The following is an 18,044-nucleotide window of genomic DNA, read 5'->3' as shown; positions in this document are numbered from 1 at the left end:
TATTATATGAATTGTATATTATATTTATATTATTATTAAAGTATTTTATTTTTTTTTTTTTTGTTTTACAGTGGGTTAGACGTAATAGGTACAATACAAAATTATTTTTGGGTTACTATGTATATAATTGATCTACGAAGGTAGCCTGAAATGTTTTAAAAATAATTATAATTTCAATCTTCAATCCGATAAGATATATATTTCTAAATTTAGCTAGTTATGCACTCCGAATTAATCTCTATATTCCTAAATTTAACTATTTATGCAAACCGAACACACTTCGATTTAATTATATTTATATTATATTATTTATCTATAATATAATATTAATTAATTAATTACATTAAATAAATGTCTCCATTAGCTCCAGCAACCTTATAGCTCATTTTAAGCCACCCCTTCACACACCTGCTGTCTACAGGGTATTTCATATCATTCTCAGCTGACGCACGACATTTGCATTTAGACAGACTTGGTGAAATGAAAGAAAAGTATACATACATATACATACATATGTACATATATATAGAGATATATGTGCCACACATGCCACATGATCGGCAATACGATTAAAAAATATCAAGTGTAACCGGAGAGCAGTCAAAAGCCACAGCAGCCGACAAGATAGTCAAAGAGAGACAGAGAGAGAGAGGGAGGGAGGGGCAACGGGGCTGGAGACGCCTCAAAAGAATGCGACGACGCTCCACAAAGATAAGCTGAAAGCAGTTGAAATGGAAACTGGCTAACCGACTCGCTGACTGACTGACTGACTGACTGAGTGACTGACTGAATGACCGACTGACTGACAGCTGCGTCTTTAGAAATGGCGCACAAAAGCCAAAGATACAGCCGCAGACAGCGTCAGAGTTTGACGAAATTGACTTTCTCCATTCAATATAATTAAAAGTAATATTTTTTGTTGTTGTTGTTGTTGTCTGCGCTGTCTTGCTTAGCTGCTGCACGTCTTCAGAATGGTAACAGCAGCAGTTGCCGCTGCCGCTGCTGCTGTTGCTGCTGCTGCTGTTGCCCAGGAAGTAATTTATTATTGCAGGCGTGCAGTCACAGCTTAAGCGAGAGAGAGAGAGAGAGAGAGGGAGAAAAAACCATTTCTCCAGCTGCCCGGCTGCCCGACTGCCCTGGCCAAATAATTCATTACTCAAAATTCGCAGCGCACCACGGGGCGTATGTGTAACAAGTGAAAAGTCAAAGTCAAAGTCGCTGTGTGTGGCAGACAAACAAAAGCAAACTAAACATCCATCCATCCCCCTCTCACCCTCCCTCTCTACATATACATACCCATAGGGCTTAGAGAAACAGCAAAAACAAAACCAAAAGATGCTTTACCAAAATTTATGTTGGTTTTTTGTGTTATTTATGCAAATTGTTTTCAGCTCTTCAGGCTCACTTTCCGAAAACTATTTTTAGCCAAAATATATTTTAGCATAGTTTCTGCGTTGGCTTTTACTTTTCATTTTCTGTTACTTGATTTGCTGTATGTGTGCGCTGCTTAGAAAATAAAATCAGTTTACCTGTTTTTCATTGCATTTCAGTTTTTACATAACAATCAAAGTGAACAAATACCAAATTTATGCTTGTAGAAACAAGGCACGCACTTAAATGAACGGGCAGCCCAGGTAGCCGGCCAGGTAGCCAAGTGGCTAGCGACAGCTGCTGGTACTTAATGCTCAATTTCACGTTCATTGACACGACGCCACTGGCGAGGGGGGGAGGCGGTTAGGCATGTCTGTCTGCCTGTCAAATTGTCACCTGTAAGGCAAGAGTTTCGCCGGCACGCGCGCATTTAACATCAAGCCAAAATAACTTGAATTTATTTCTTATTTTATAAAACCGAAATTGTTATTTAATGTAATTGAAGCCTGTTATAATTAGATTATATAACAATTTGAGTACGGCTCAGCGATTATCTAATTGGACAATAGAAAGCGGCACATGCTGTCCAGCCAATTAGACAACTTTTTTCTTTCATTAAAGTCAGAAAAAAAAAACCATAAACATTGTCGTCAAGCGCGTGTTTACTGTACAAAAGAAATGGGAGAAAAATACTTTAAAATATTTTAATTTATTTTTTTTGTAAATCTTGTTTGTCTTAGAATTAATTTGCATATCAAACTATCTTTAGTTTCTTTCTTTACGTTGCCTTACTTTAATTTGCGGCTATTAATTTTATTTGTCTTCATTTATTTATACGCCTTAAGCATATTTTGCACTTCACTTCACTTTCGCACATTAAAAATGCAATAAAAGAAATGTCGAGAAAAAAATCAGTTTTTCGACTAGCTGTGTTAGAGGTAATAACTTTTATTTGCACATCCATGTTTTTTGTTAACTACGTTAAGATTTTATAGCTTCACATTTCACTTTTTACGGTATGAGGAAAAATTCAATTTTGATGTCAAATCAATCTGCAAAAAAGAGGTTGGGAGAATGAAGCGAAAAGAGTTGTGGGACAATAGAAAGTTAAGAATTGGGGCAAAATTACTGAGCTTCAATTCGTTGTATTTTATTTTAATTTATTCTACTCATTTTATTAAAAATTAATAACTAAAGCTACATTTTGAAACTTCACTTTTTATATATTTACAGAATCTTATTTAAATATAAGCGTCCACTGCGCCAACAAAAAGCCCAAGCTCACGTTAAGCTACAAATTCAAATTGAAGCCAATTTCAAAGCTCTAACGTCTTTGAGCAGCAGCAAAATAGCTGCCTGCTATAACACTGCAACCATCGAAAGCACACAGCGCTGCCACACTGCTCAAAGTCAAGCTGGCATTTTGGCGAACAGCTGGCCGCCAAACTTGTATTTATCTAGCGGCTTATCTTTATACACGCGCGCACACACATAGTCAGACCATTTCTTGCCCACCATTGTTGTCGTTTCCAATCAGTTCTACGTTGAGTCTGATTGGGAGTGGTTCGCCATCTTGCGGTCTGCAGTAAAAAGTTTAGTGTTCGTTTTTTATTAACAACCGGCAAGTCAGTTTTTTAAATACTACTCAAAGGTAAGTTCTGGTCGAAAATTCTATTATGTAAAGGTGTTGTCTATGAGATCCCAATCGAAAACTCTCGCGTTGCATTTATCTAGTTAGAACAGAATACGAATATCACATAATGCTGACTTGCAATAAGTGCCAATTAGAGCTGCACAATATATGTGTGCGCATATCGTTGATCTAAAATCACGTTTGTTAATATGTAGTGGAAGTATTTAGCTCTGATTAAATGAATAAATTACGTCTGTTTAAACTACGAATAACCTTTGACTTAAAACTTTGTGGCTTTTGTTGCGCCTTTACTTCGCCTTCCAGTTGAACTTTCCCCACAAATACCAAAATACAAAAACCAAAAAATAAAAAAAAAAACAATCTGTGGGACACATGTTCACATTCATATGCATATGTGTGTATACAAGTGTGTGTGGGTATATATCTAAATGCTCACACACATATGTACATATTCATTGCTTATATGCAATTCACTTTGCTTGTTTATTTTGTTAGCTTTCTAAAGCACAGCCGGTTTGTTGGCATAGAAGAAAATCTGAAAAGAGCGAGAGCAAGATATATTTTATGTATATGTATATGTATAAAGAGAGAGAATAATTTACACGTTGCCACCTGTGCTTAACTCAACTTTCCTCTTCTGCTTCTCTTCTTCTTCCTCTTCTCTAACTAACGTTCAAAGTTTAAACATATACATATTTTCATAGTCACTTTTTGTTCATTAGACAACGATTGTTCGAGTATAATTCTCAAGGGGCTCGCATTGTAACATACGCTTGTTCAGCACGTAGAAAACATATTAACAATGCCAAATCTTATCAGAATACGCTACTCCGACTGATAGTGCACAGTAAAACAAAACCGCAAGAACTAGTTGTAAATAAATAATATATTTTTCTGGCGAAAGCGAAAAAATTGTGGGCGTGCCTATTTCAGTCATGAATATGGCGTGATTTATGTACAGACAAAATCACGCTACTTGGCATGCAAAGGAGCTGCTCAGCTAGCATCGAAACTAATTAGCAACAGAAGCTTATTGGGCTGTATCGCGTATCTGTATTAATTTGCATGCACCACACACGCACACACACACACCCACACACCAGTGTGACAATCTAAATATAGATAGTTTAGCACATTTGCCTTTTATATAAACGCGCCAGATGCGACAAGCTGCACAAATAGTTGTGTAATAATTTAATTGAGACAATTTCATATAAATATCTGATAAGAGAATTTCTAATTGAAAGCAGACACACTGGCGCTCAATTCAAAAACACTCAATGGCGCCATTATACAACACTGTTCAATGTCAGAGTGCCAACTATCGTTATCGATAAAGATCAGCAGCGGCTATCAGTTTTGCGTGTGACCATGAACTTGTCATAAAAAAGTCACTTTAATGCTCGCTAATGGAAAAGTTTTTGGCACGCGTAAAAGGGAAGAAAGCAAAGCAAGCAACAGATAGCCCAGCGACAAGAGTAAGGGAGAGACATAATATGCCAGTGGTTGGCATATCTATGTATGTTGTTGGCCGGCAAATGCGATAACGATTACATGCCTGGGGCGTACTTGTATTTTCGTTTGTGCTCAGAAGTTTTTGTGAAATTTGTTTCGACACATAAAAAAAAATTACTAGTTTAACTTTAGAGAAAATAAAAACACTGGCGCACACACACTAGGAGCTTATCTGACTGCCAGTCTAGTGGGCTATATAACGGTGATAACAGCGATTGCGCAACGCATTTGTAATTGGTGCATTAGAGATTGTAAGCGGCCTAACGGTGCTCGCCGGTCTGCAGTTATCAGTTGAGCGCAGTGACTGGCCGGGAATACGTGTAGTCCATTGGAGGCTCTGTCGCTTATTGTTATAAAAAAAAAAAAAGCAAGAAGATTCATTCATAGAAATTTGTTGCAGTTCGTGAAATGTTTGCATTACGCCGCAGTCTCAATATGGTCTACGGGCCGCAAAAGTTGAAGCAAAACAACTGTTTTAAAGTTAATTTCGGTGTCTCTGCGGCGGTAGGTTTGTGCATACCCTGTATCCAAAGTGAACTGGAGTGTATTGGCTTGGCTACTAAACACATTTCATCTAAACTGTCATTTTTCTTTGCCATGCTTTCACTTTAAATTTTGTGTATACTCTGTTTTTAAAGGGTTGCGGGGTATATTGACTATTAATTCTCTTTTTGCTTAACTAAGCTTTCACTTGATCATCTGTAAATACGCAGTTTTATTCTCTGTTTGAGTATTACGCATTTCCGCTAATCAAATTGGATTCATAAATAAGCTTTCTCTATAGTCAATTTTTCTCTCATCGGATCAAAGTTCACTTTGGCTTGCCATACTCAATTTCATCTTAATCAGTCTAACATTATTATCATCATTTTTATTATTAATACTTTTCTAAATTATAGAGTAAACTGAATATTAAAATTAAGAAAAAAATGCAAGTCGTCTACAATAAGGTGATATCCATCTTGTATTTGTCGTCGGTTTGTGCAGTTGATATCTTTGTTTAAATCACAGCCTTCCTATTTGGTTTGCTTTCCCGCACAGATGTCGCAGAAAATTCGCGCTGGACCCGTCGTCGATGTGCTGGGCGATGAGATGACCCGCATCATCTGGCAGTCGATCAAGGATAAGCTCATCCTGCCCTTCGTCGACGTCGAGCTGCACACATACGATCTGGGCATCGAGGAGCGCGACAAGACCAACGATCAGGTGACCATCGACTGTGCCGAGGCCATCAAGAAGTACAATGTGGGCATCAAGTGTGCCACCATTACGCCCGATGAGAAGCGCGTCGAGGAGTTCAACCTGAAGAAGATGTGGAAATCCCCCAACGGCACCATTCGTAACATTCTTGGCGGCACCGTCTTCCGTGAGGCGATCATTTGCAAGAATGTGCCCCGCCTCGTCTCCGGCTGGCAGAAGCCAATTGTCATTGGTCGCCATGCCCATGCCGATCAATACAAGGCTGTTGATTATCTGGTGCCCGGACCCGGCCAGCTGACGCTCACATTCAAGGGCGCCGACGGCAAGGTCATCAACGAGGTGATCAATGACTTCAAGGGTCCCGGCATTGCATTGGGCATGTACAACACGGACGACTCGATTGTGGACTTTGCTCATGCCTCGTTCAAATATGCGCTGGACCGCAAGATGCCGCTGTACATGAGCACCAAGAACACAATCCTCAAGAAGTACGATGGTCGCTTCAAGGACATCTTCGAGGAGCTGTACAACAAGGAGTACAAGAAGCAGTACGAGGCCGCCGGCATCTGGTATGAGCACAGACTTATCGACGATATGGTCGCCTACTGCATGAAGTCGGAGGGCGGCTTCGTCTGGGCCTGCAAGAACTACGATGGCGATGTCCAGTCGGACTCCGTTGCCCAGGGCTATGGCTCGCTGGGTCTGATGACCTCGGTGCTGCTGTGTCCCGATGGCAAGACTGTGGAGGCGGAGGCTGCTCACGGCACGGTGACGCGTCACTTCCGTTTCTACCAGCAGGGCAAGGAGACCTCCACCAATCCGATTGCCTCGATCTTTGCCTGGACGCGCGGTCTGCTTCATCGCGCCAAGCTGGACAACAATCAGCCCCTCAAGCAGTTCGCCGAGACGCTCGAGCAGGTGTGCATCGACACGATTGAGTCTGGCGCGATGACCAAGGATCTGGCCATCTGCATCAAGGGCAGCCCCAGCGCTGTCGAGCGCAAGGACTACCAGGAGACCTTCGAGTTCATGGACACACTGGCCAAGAATCTGCAGATCGCCCTCAACAAGGGCACCACGCAGCAGGCATCACTCTAAGCTCCCCTACCACCCACCCAGCACTTGCTCCTCAAATGTCCTCATCGTCCATATTTGCCTGTTGTGCCCATGTACATCTGTGTGAATGTGAGCCCTAGGTATATTTGATTTTGCTACCCTTTTTATAATGTATTTTACATGTCGATTCCATGTTCGTTCGTCTCTGCGAGACCCCATCAAAAACAATTATTATTTTTCGTACAATGTGTCCCTGGCCAGGTGGAATTTTTTAAATTTTGTTAAAATACTAAATAAATAAATAAATATTTTTATACCGCCAAGCAACGTTTCATTTCCTTTTGTCTTTGAGGTCTTTAACCTATCACCCGCCCAGCCGCCCAGCCGCCCGGCCGCCCACCCACTCACAAATCGTTTGCTATAGTCGCCTCTTATATATGTTCCACTTGTGCGGCTTCTGCTGCGAGCTCTTGAGCTGCACAGCTTATTGGATTTGCGTCCAGTCTTGAGTCGACGCTCGTGGACAGCACATCAGCATTCGATATACAGACGAGGATATAGTCAGGATGTTGGTGAAAGCCTTGGGCTACGGCTATTGCCTGGCCTATGTGCTGGCTCTCGTTAGCTGGCCGGGCAGTGCCTATCCCACCAATAGCTATCGGGATTTGGACATATGCAATCACTGGAATGGCCGGCGACACTTCCTGGAGCTGGGCGAGCGAGGCGAGCTGCATGCGCGGAACGTGAGCAATACGGCTTACCGGGTGAGTGCTGGCCGCTTGATAGATGTCCTAGATTTCGCTATAGAGGCCCCACTCCGTCTACTCCCCCATATAGAGCTCACCTCTGAGCCTCAAGAGTGACTTGACGGGCGTGGACGTGTGGTACCAGTGCAATCTGGAGCTGGTCACCTGTGCCGAGTGTGTGATCCGGGTTACGTTCACCCATGCCAACTTCTCCAAGAGCTGCAGCAACACGAACACCAATATGTGTCCTTGCGAGCACATACAGTTCTCGGAGCCGCCCTACGACACCACCATCTCCGGGCAGGAGTTCTGCGGCGATGGCAAGGTGTTTCGCAGCAAAACGAGAACGCTGCAGCTCAAGTTCTTCTACAGAGCCACCAATGCCCATGTGTTCTCCCTGCAGTACTTCTCAGAGCGTGAGTGAAACTCTTCCCCCATCTGGGATCGCCCTTTTACAGCTGTCGAACTCGCTTTAGGCAATGTCAAGATTGTCAGCGGCTCACCCAAGCAGTCCATTGTGGGCAATGGCAATGCGAAGTACTTGCCACAGGTCATCTCGACGCCCTATTTCCCCATGGCCTATCCGCGCGACTATGGCATCGAGCACATACTCACCTGCGAGGCGGACAATTGCCAGGTGCGTCTGGACTTTACAGACTTTCAGCTGGGTCTCGCCTCGACGCTGGAGATCTTTGACTCGAATGGCCAAATGCTGGACTCCTACACGGGCGAGCACTTTCGTCCGCCGATTACAGTGAGCAGCGGGAAGTCCTTGCTGCTGCAGTTTCGTGGCAATTCCGCGTCGGGCGTGGGCTTTCGCGCCGAGGTCAGCTTTGTCTCCTCCAAGCAGCTTAAGGACGAGCGTCTGGTGCCCTACACTGGTGAGTGAGTGCAGCTATTCGAGGGTCTACAATTGGTTTATTGATTGCAGACCAGCTGAGGGGCTGTGGGTGGGGTGCTCGGGTGGCTGTTGTATAAATTTCAATGTCAAGGCGCAGACTAAAGTGGAACTAGGCGATGCTTTAACACGGTCTAGTTTGGTAATGCAATCGATATGGCTGGCGTAAGTGGGCTTACGACATGGCGTAAGAGAAATAAGCTCTGTGTGCGTAATATGAATATATTTTCATATGGTTTATTTATAGCTTAGGTAAGACTTTAATTATATATAGATGGTAGAGACTTGGGCTACGGCTGCCAGCAGTCAATCGGAGTAAGAAAGATTAAGGAATCGCTATGTTTAGTCAGTTTCGATGGGGTTGAACCACTGAGAATCAAACCCTACTTGACATAAATGATGCTAGTATCCTAGGTTCCTTCAAGGCTGAGATAACTCCAATGCAGCTCAACTGCTAAAGGCCAATACGACTCGGCAGGAATGGAGCAGCTGGCTCTTAAATCATTTTATATCGAATGTCCTCGGACTTGGGGACCTTAAGAGGATGCTTGGGGCCTAGGTCCTTTAAAACCCACCGGTTAAGTAACCTATCTACCTCAACAGATTGTGGTGGCATGGTAACTGGACCTGGAGGCGCCATAACCATGATGAACATGATTGAAAATGCCACAGATGTGCGGCTGTTCGACTGCATCTGGATCATCAAGCCGGGCAACAACTACATGATGATGAAGACGCACATCTCATTGCGTGTGGATGACTTTTATGGGATGGCGGCGCGATCGGAGCTGACTATTAGACAGGGCACCACATCCGATGCGACGGAAATCGAGAACGTAATGTGGCCGAATAATGGGCTCAGCAAGGAGAATCATATAGCGCCCATATTGACGGGCTACTATATACGACTGCGCGGGGTGTTCGGCATGTCCTCCAAGCTGGCCATCGTCTACAGCGTCTTCAATTATTTGAGTGGGTAGAGTGAGGTATTTCTTATGCTCCAGCCTAATGTCGCTCTCTCCTATATAGATTGCTATATTGGCTCGGAGTTTCTGTGCGGGAATAATCACTGCATTTCCATACGTCTGCACTGCGATGGCTTCGATCACTGCGGCGATGGCAGCGATGAGCCCGACTCCTGTGAGGAGGACTGGGCGCACTTGCATCACGACCGCCGCTGGTACTCACACAAGCCCAACTACTACTTCCCCAAGATCGATCAGTATCCGGACTTGAAGACAGCCACGGGCATATTCATCATTAGCACTCTGGGCATCTTTGGCGTGCTGTCCGGCTGGATGGTGATACTCTATCGCATGGGCGTACGGGCGCGTCATCAGCGCGAGCTGCAAAGCCATTTGCAGACGATCAGTGAGCTGCTGGATCGCCAGGACGAGGACCGGCCGCCGGATGAGCCGCCCAGCTATGAGGCGCCGCCCGACTACGAGGAGGTCATCAAGGTGGGCATGCAGCAGGAGTTGCGGGAGCCGCGACGCCAGCGCCGACGCCGGCCAAGGGAGCGGGGCTGCAGCCGGGCGCCGAGTAACTGCACCATGCAATCGATGGTGCCGCTGCATCGCAGCTGCAGCCTGGAACAGGATCAGCCCAGCACCTCGGCGGCAGCGATGACACGTGCCGTCGCCTCCACCGATACCACACAGGATGCAACACAGTTGGAGCAGCAGCAGCAGCAGCAACAGTTGCTATCACAGCGCATGCTGCTGGCCACAGCCATTTGTGGTAAGGACATTGCTTGAATCCCCATTCGAGACTCCTCCTGCACCTCCACCCACCCCTGCACTTGCTAATTTACCAGTACAGAATCCCGTTTGCAGGCGCTGCAAGCACGTCTGGCACGGCGTCGCCCGCAATCCTCAGTGCGCCGCAGCAATCCGTGGGGCATGCAGCGTGCCCGCCATCGCTATCCGTTGGGCGTGAACTATCCGCAGCCGCTGGAGCGACCACGCCCACCAACAACAGTGCAACGGACGACTGTACCGACGCCTTTCGAGACAATTCACTCAATATATCACTCACTCTAGGGCTGCCCAGCTCGACCACCAACCAGAGCCTGAGCAGCAACTGCACCGAGCATACGTACCTGAAGCGCTCCTGGCTGCTGGTCCAGCAGCCGCCGCATGGCCAGCGCTGTCGGGTGCAGCGACTGCGCCACACCTTCTCCTCACCCGAAGCCTTTGGCGCCCATGAGCCGAATCTGAATCTGCCCTATCCGGACTTCCTCAGCTACGGCACGAACATGCCGCACGAGCGCAGCAGCAGCAACTTTGGCTCCGAGCTCTCCAGAGATCCCTCCAGCTACAGCTTTGGCAAGCGGGCGCGACTCGCGGCAGCCGAGCAGAGCGATTGCCATACCTTGACTCCGCTGCCGACGCCAACGACGACGCCGACGCCAACGCCAACGGCGACGCCAAGTGGTAACTTGGAGTGCTCAGTGCAAACGCTGCAGTCGCAGATGACGCTGTCTCAGCGCGATTTGCTGAGCGACAGCGAGGCGGAGCAGCAGGTGTCCTGCTTTGGAGCCGTCTCGCAACGACCCAAGCGGCGACGCGTGCGCAGTCGCTCTTTCAGCAGCAGCGGGCGACCGGGCAGCGGATCAAAGCGACGTCTACGGCAGCGCAGCTCTTCGGCAGATTTACTGATCTACGCCAACTTGGAGAGGGATAGGGAGGAAGGTAAAGCTATACAGCGATTGTTTTTTATATGAAGTGAGATTGAAACGAAAGAGAGAGAGGGAAGGTGCAGTGAGAGAAGGATGCTAGAGATGTAGGACTATGTAGAGAGAGCTGTATATATAGAGGGAGTAATCGATGGAGAGAGAAACCAATAGAAAGAGGTCTTAGCGATCTATAGAGAGGGAGGAATATATAAGCAAACTCCGATAGACAGATGGATCGATTTCTCTATATATAGTAGCCGATCTACAGAGAGAAACGAATCTATAGAGAGAGAGGTTTTTGAACGAGTGGCTTGCAGAGAGGAGGTATACAAGGTAAGATGGGATATACACATTGTGAGTATAATAATATGTATATGGAGAGAAAACTGCTTGGAGAGAACGAAAACATGGAGTGATGATATATTGAGAGGGAGCCTATAAAAGAACGATAGTATTATGCCCGATGTGATGCTGTTCAGAAGCTGGTCTTAAAACTAAATAAATACTCATATAGAAATACATAAATATACATATAGAGAATATTATGAAACCCAAATAAATAAATTATTTACACAGTTTGTTGCATTACATGTTGATATATATGGCATATATATATATATGTATATTTTGTATATAAGATTCAGCGTATATTTGTTTATTTTGCTGCAGTGCATGCCAAACTGTATGCACGTACAGTTGGACAAGCCTAGGTGCGTTTAGAGTGCAAAAGGAAAAACGATGCAATTTCTCTATATAGAAACCAAGGAATGCGCAAAAAGTACAAACATATGTATGTATATGTATGTGTGTGTGTATGACTACAACTGGTATATATAGTATATATATAGTATGTATATAGACGAATACGATAGGCGTAAGACTGCCTGCTAGCCAGAACTGTCTACATTTTTAGAGATATACGTATATGCGTCATATATCTATGGTTGCGATTGCAGCTGCTGCTTGAGATTCTCGGCGAGCAGCGATTTGCTCGTCTCCAAGGGGACAACAATGTTGCGCAAACTGTCGATGCTGTTGCGCAATTTGGTGGCCTGAAATTTAGCGGGCAATTTCGGTGAGCCGCCAACCGAGGCAAAGGCAAACGCTTTGTACTCCTATAAAAACAGAGAAGGATATCAATTATATATACATATATTATATATTAATGTGCACAGACTTTTATTTCAGTGGCAAAAACAAAGAAAATCCATTGTCAATTAAATCAACACAGCAAATAAGGTCATTATGTAGGTTATATATAAAAAGTCAACTAAATATATAAGCATATATAATAAATTCTTCAAGTATGTATGTAGATATCTCTCTATATATATGTATATAAATAATGCATGATAATGATTAACAAATTGGAGTATGGTCAATGGCAACGCAGGTGCTCACAAAACTTTCAGTATTCGAAACAAAATTTTTAAAGCCATTCACAGGGCTCAAACAAAGAATTAATACTCCAAAGAACGTAAACTTAAAACTAGCATATAAGAATAGTTAATAATAATAATAATAATAATGCAGTAGGGGAACTTAAAACTGATTGAAGAGGCTTGAACGGGCGACTGTCATGTATTAATTGTGTTGTGCTGTTGTTGTTGTTGTTCTTGGCTGGCATTAGGTTACCTGATTGGCGCTCGGGGAGCTGGCCTCGCTGACCGTGGTCGGCCCCTGGGTCATGTACGATTGGAATGTGGGCCCCGGCTGATCGGAGCGCTGCGGCTGGCCGCTGCGCGTGGTCACCTTCTCCTGCAGCGAATTGAAGGTCTTTGAGAGCCAGGGCTGCCAGCTGTTGCGATTGGTTTGCAGCTCGCTGAGCGTATTGTTTAGCTGATGGTTTAGATCTTGATTCTTGCATTCGGCCTCCACTTGCGCGAGCTTGGTCTGCGCCAGCTCCAGCTCCAATTCGCGTATTCGCTGCGCCGCGGCATTCAGTGGATCTAGCGGACCCAAGGGCGCCTCATTCGCATTGCGTATGGGTGCCGAGTGACGCTTAAGGCTGCCATTGCCTGACTGCTGCTTGGCATTGTCGTTGCCCACGTCGATCAGCTGCAGGCACTGCGAGCACTTGGAAACTGTGTGCTGCAATGGAAGAAATCTGTAGAGTAGTTTCCTCTATATATACTTCACTTTCATATGTGCTCACCATAAACTTGCCCAGCGTCTCGTTCAGTGTATTCATATCCTGCTCCTGCCTTTGTATAATCTGCTTGTACTCCTGAATGATGCCCGTGTGCTTCTTTTCCTTTTCCACTGCCCGCTCGTTGGCTGCAGCCAGCTGCTGCGTGAGCGAGTCGATCTCTGCTTGGAGCTTGCGTCGCTCCTCGCCGAAGCGATTTTCATAGATTTGTGCCTCCTTCTCCAGTCGCTCCCTGTGCTGCTTCTTAAGCAGGAATTCCTCCTCGTACTGCTTTAGTTTTTTGATCTTGCGCTCGCACGCTTGCTTCATGATTTTGCGCGCTTGACTCGAACTGCGGCACTTCTTGGGCAATGTCACCCGGAAATACTTTAAAATGCCCTCGAAATCGAGCTGACGTAAGTCCGACTCACAGATTGACAGCAATGTGACGGCCACCTGGAACAGCACAGGCAAGCCATCCAGCAGGAATACGTCGAGTACATGGAATACAAAACATAACGGAAACCGGGCCGTATACAAAGTTAGGAACCACTGGGAGGCGTACATGTGCGTCTCAATGCCGCAAGCTGTGAAATGTTCATGCAGCTTCGGCAACTGATCCTTAATAAGACGCTCCAGCTGATAGAGCCGCAAATAGAGCACCTCAAAGCCGGCCTTGTAGAGATCACGTAGTCCATAGTCGTACATTAGGGCGACCAGCACGCAGAAGGCATCCTCCTCGGGCATCTACAATAGATGGAAATCACCTCAATAGCTTCTATTCTTTATGCTTTGCCAGTCAGTTACAACACTCATAAGGGACTCCTCTTACTCACATGGATCAGCAAACTGGCTGCTATGAAGCTGAGGCCCTGGCAGTAGCCCACCTCGCTGTCATGGACGGCATATGCCTTGGACACCTTGAAGAGGGCATCCTGACCCGAGCCGCCGGTCTCCTTGAAACACTTGTGCGCCGGAAAGGTGCGATGTATGTCCCGCTGTATGACTGTCTCGCATTTGGTTTCCTAAAATACACAAATATTTACATGAATATTTAACCATATAGACATTAAATAACCTCATATGTTCCATTACTCACTTTGGTGATTAGGATCTTGTACATGTCGTTCATTTCCACCTTGCCCTCCACATTGGCCAGCTTCTGCCAGATTTTTTCGCGCAGCGCCTCGGGCACACCCAGACGCACCAAAGGCGCCAGATTTTTGGGTCGCTTCTCACCATCCCATTCCCGCAATATGGGATCCCATTCATCGAGGGTATCCTGCGAGCAGTCCTTGGACACTTCGCCAGTGCCGCTGAGCAGCGGCTCATCGCCGTCGCTGCTGTAATCTGTGGGACAATCATCCTCAATGGACGCAATGGACGAGCTGCGCACAATGCGCGATAAATTTGTCATGCCCAGCTTGAGGAACAGAGCCGAGGAGCCTTGTTGGCCGGTCTGAAGATCGGTAATCTCCTCCGAGGGATCAATACTGTTCACCTTCCAGTTGAGTTCGTCTGTGCGCTTCAGATGCAAATAGAAGCGCAGCGTCATCGGCCGCTTGGACATAAAGTGATCCCTGATGCGCATCTCGCTGGCCGACTGAATGCTCACCGGCGTCTCAATGACAAAGCGCACCGGCTCCTGTATGCCACGCATAACAATGTCCACGGCGACGGTCAGGTTTGTTTTGGACGTTTCCTGATTGAGTTGCTCGAATGCCTTCTCCTGCGCCTTCCACTCGGCCCGTATGGCATAGGCATTCAGGCAGGCGCTCACCGAGTCGGGCTCGGTGCTCGCACCCGGGACCTGCACATAGCCCATGTTCAGCATGTCAATCAGATGCATATCCTTTTGGACCACCAGCTTGCCGGGTGCGACGAGTACACCGAAACAGCGCTCAATGTACAGCGGCTGCAGGACATTCGACGCCGTCTGCTTGACTGTGATGCACACCTCCTTGTCCGTGTTGGCGCGCAGCTTGAAGCAGCCACGATCACGCGGCACAGCTGCATACGAGTTCTTGGCTACCTTCTCGCGTATTTCCAGCGAAACAATAAATTCATAGCCAGCGGTATTCAGGGGATTTCCACTGATATCCGATGTCACCGAGTTAGCCATATCCACAGCCGAAGTCAAACTGCAGCTCATGCTGGGCGCATACGTTTGGAATGCCTTCTGAAAGCAGGCTGAAAACGGAACAGGAATATGAATACGAAAATACATATATATGAATCATGTCCGCGAGATTAGATACACTCACCGCTCACTTGGTTTACCGCCTCGGGTATATGGCAGCGGAACACATGGCACTGGAATAAAGCTTCTCCATGCAACCATGTGAAAGCGAAGCAACCGTTCTCTGCGGTGTCCACGGGCCCGCGATAATACAATATAATGCTTGATATTTCATAGGTAGCTATAATCGTATTGCTCTCCGCATCGTGTAGACTGCAAATAGTGAGATATTATGGAAGGTGTGACTAATTACGATTATGAGTATCAAGCAAATCGAAATAATTGTGAGAAATATTGCAAGAAGAAATGGAAAACCATAATTGAAAATGCGGGCTTAAAGTACCTAAAATAGACTATACGCCTAACATAGTGTTTACATAGGCTTAATAGAATATGTTAAAGTGAGTAACAGCTTGCCAATGGCAGTAGTTTTTAATATTCTCGGCTTGCCTCTGACATCTGTTTAATATAATTAATTAAAGCGCGTTGCAGCTTGCCATTTACAACAGTATGATTAAAGCATGTCTCAGATAAAAGCGAATAACAGTTTGTCTTTTACATGTTATATTAGCGTAGTACACTATTTTTTCCCATATTTCCTCTTAAGGCGATCCAAGAAATGTTATTCTAATATCAGGCCAAGACATTTCTCTTCTTGATTACTTACACAACCAGTCCATCGGAACAATTGGGTATGCTGACTGTGATCTTGAGGCCCACCGACTTGGAGCCACTGTTCAGTTCGCTCATGATGCGATAAACATCTGTCTCCGACTTTGGGGCATTGATATTGGCAGCGCCCAAGTAGGTGACACCAGCGAATATAGTGCAGCCCTGATCGATTTCTGAAACTATTGAAGAGCAGTTTGTTTAGATCTGGCTGAGTATATCAATAGGCTTCTCGCGCTTACCCTCCTCATCGGTGGTGTCGCCTTTCTCGGGCTTCATGGCATCCTGTTTCTCCTCAATGCAGGCGGGACTCGCATCGATACAATCATAGAACACCGACTGACCCACACGATTGTGCTCCGAATTGGATAAATCCTCTGATTCATCGCAGCCCTTGGGCGAGAATAGATTGCATTTGAAACGCATTTCCGTATCGCCTGCGGTCTCGGTCTGTGCTTTCCGTCCAGCCAATGGCAAAGTCAATGATTTTTGTTGTTGCTCCGTTCGTTGCGGCTGTTGAGGCTGTGGCTGCTGCTGCTGCTGCCGCTGCTGCTGTTGATGACGCGTCTTATCGTTGACAGCTGCGAATGTTAATTGGCAATTATGACAAAAGTGCCTCTATATGGTTGAAATTTAAATGAAAATATCGTATTGATCTTTTATGTGGAATGCGATTCGATAGCTTTTCTGAATTATTTTTGTTTGTTATTTGCTTTTGTTACCATGACAGCCAGTGGAAGTGGAAGCCATTCGTTTAGATAAGATTGCGCACTGGGCTTACTTTTAAGTCCACCCTCCCGCCGCCTATTTAAAAGCCGCTTGCGTCCAAATATGGAACGTTGTGTGTGCGCAGCTGGTGTCTGGCAAACAACTGAGCTTCAGCTGTCTTCTTCGGTTCGTTTTTATTACTCAATTTTCCCTATGCTCAGCAGTCGTTACTCACCTGCTGTATTGGCAGCCAAGCTGTTGCGTTCCAGATGCAGATCACGCAGCGCGTCCGTCATCTCGTGCTTGATGTCGCTTAGATTGCGATTGTGCGCCATGTCCAAAGTGGGTGAGCGATCGCCGCCAGCATCGCCGACACCAGGTGAAACCGGTAGAGCACTCAGTGATTCGGTCACTTGGGCACCCACTGTGGACGCCGCTGGCGGTGGTGCCAATTGCTCCAGCGGTGTAGCCACATTGCTATCGTTCACAATCTCGTATTCACCACTGGTTGTAATCGAAGACTCCGAGGATTTCGTGCTCAAATTATCATCCATTATGTAGGCTCTACTGTGTGTGTGTTGGTGTGTGCGATTTACTTCAAGGTTGTTTTATTTCGTTTCGCTACGAATTTCTTTCCCTTCTGTTTATTCGAGTAAGTTTATGAAATGCGCATTTTCTTGCAGTTAGATAAACGTATTTCTATTTTTGCTCATATTCAATTAGGAATTTTTTAATTTTCAATGCACCTCCGCTCCATTGTTTAGCTTTTGCCTTAAATCGATGACGAATCGTTACTTTTTTTTGTTGGGGTTTCTTTGGGGGGCGTCAATTGCGTTGCATGTGTCTCTGTGTGTGTTTGTGTGTCTGTGTGCGTTCTATTTGCTTGACACAAAAACTACAGTTTTGTATCGTGGGGTGGCGCTTATGTCGTATTTGGGGTCAATAGTTGCCTGCTTTACGTACACTATGTATAGATTTTTGTTTACATATTTTTGTGGTGTTGGTAAACGCTGCACCTTGCGCTAGTGCTGGCATCTGATGCAAAAGTAAACTGTTGTACAACAAGCATACATTCCACACGATTGACCGGATGAATCTTCCTTGATGGTAGTAGACTTAAGTATACAGTTTCTAAACTCATTTTTTATTTAGTATCTTCAGTTTTTCAAAAAATTAAAAATAC

At 45.6% G+C, this 18,044-nt stretch overlaps 3 protein-coding genes across 9 annotated transcripts; 2 read left to right on the top strand and 1 right to left on the bottom strand.

The window, feature by feature from the left end:
* Positions 1 to 2,850: 2,850 nt before the first annotated feature.
* Positions 2,851 to 7,024, top strand: Idh (isocitrate dehydrogenase [NADP] cytoplasmic). 7 transcript variants are annotated; one of them, XM_089259887.1, is made up of 3 exons: positions 4,754 to 5,044; positions 5,440 to 5,490; positions 5,552 to 7,024. In XM_089259887.1, the coding sequence occupies exons 1-3, from the start codon at positions 4,949 to 4,951 to the stop codon at positions 6,836 to 6,838; spliced, it is 1,434 nt and encodes a 477-aa protein (XP_089116013.1). In that variant the 5' UTR covers positions 4,754 to 4,948; the 3' UTR covers positions 6,839 to 7,024. The 7 variants fall into 7 exon arrangements, with proteins under 7 accessions (XP_017957831.1, XP_089116017.1, XP_089116015.1 ...); XM_089259888.1 differs by having other exon boundaries at positions 5,440 to 5,517; positions 5,582 to 7,024; XM_018102342.3 differs by lacking the exons at positions 4,754 to 5,044; positions 5,440 to 5,490 and adding an exon at positions 2,851 to 3,022 and having other exon boundaries at positions 5,582 to 7,024.
* A 259-nt stretch (positions 7,025 to 7,283) lies between these two features.
* On the top strand, positions 7,284 to 11,695 carry Culd (CUB and LDLa domain). Its single transcript, XM_018102640.3, has 6 exons — positions 7,284 to 7,560; positions 7,634 to 7,958; positions 8,019 to 8,423; positions 9,044 to 9,412; positions 9,470 to 10,180; positions 10,276 to 11,695. Exons 1-6 carry the CDS (start codon positions 7,363 to 7,365, stop codon positions 11,163 to 11,165), a joined length of 2,898 nt encoding a protein of 965 aa, XP_017958129.1. The 5' UTR covers positions 7,284 to 7,362; the 3' UTR covers positions 11,166 to 11,695.
* GAPcenA (GTPase activating protein and centrosome-associated) lies at positions 11,694 to 17,878 on the bottom strand. Its single transcript, XM_018101161.3, has 9 exons — positions 17,097 to 17,878; positions 16,396 to 16,734; positions 16,152 to 16,335; positions 15,510 to 15,697; positions 14,345 to 15,435; positions 14,082 to 14,270; positions 13,273 to 13,992; positions 12,753 to 13,208; positions 11,694 to 12,232 (listed from the first exon to the last, which is right to left on the bottom strand). Exons 1-9 carry the CDS (start codon positions 17,413 to 17,415, stop codon positions 12,056 to 12,058), a joined length of 3,663 nt encoding a protein of 1,220 aa, XP_017956650.1. The 5' UTR covers positions 17,416 to 17,878; the 3' UTR covers positions 11,694 to 12,055.
* Between the last annotated feature and the right edge of the window lie 166 nt (positions 17,879 to 18,044).

This window comes from Drosophila navojoa, chromosome 4 (assembly GCF_054131105.1).
Source record: "Drosophila navojoa isolate 15081-1374.11 chromosome 4, UAZ_NAV_1.0, whole genome shotgun sequence".
NCBI classification, from domain to species: Eukaryota; Metazoa; Arthropoda; class Insecta; order Diptera; family Drosophilidae; genus Drosophila; species Drosophila navojoa.
This window is presented reverse-complemented; position numbering and strand designations above follow the sequence as displayed.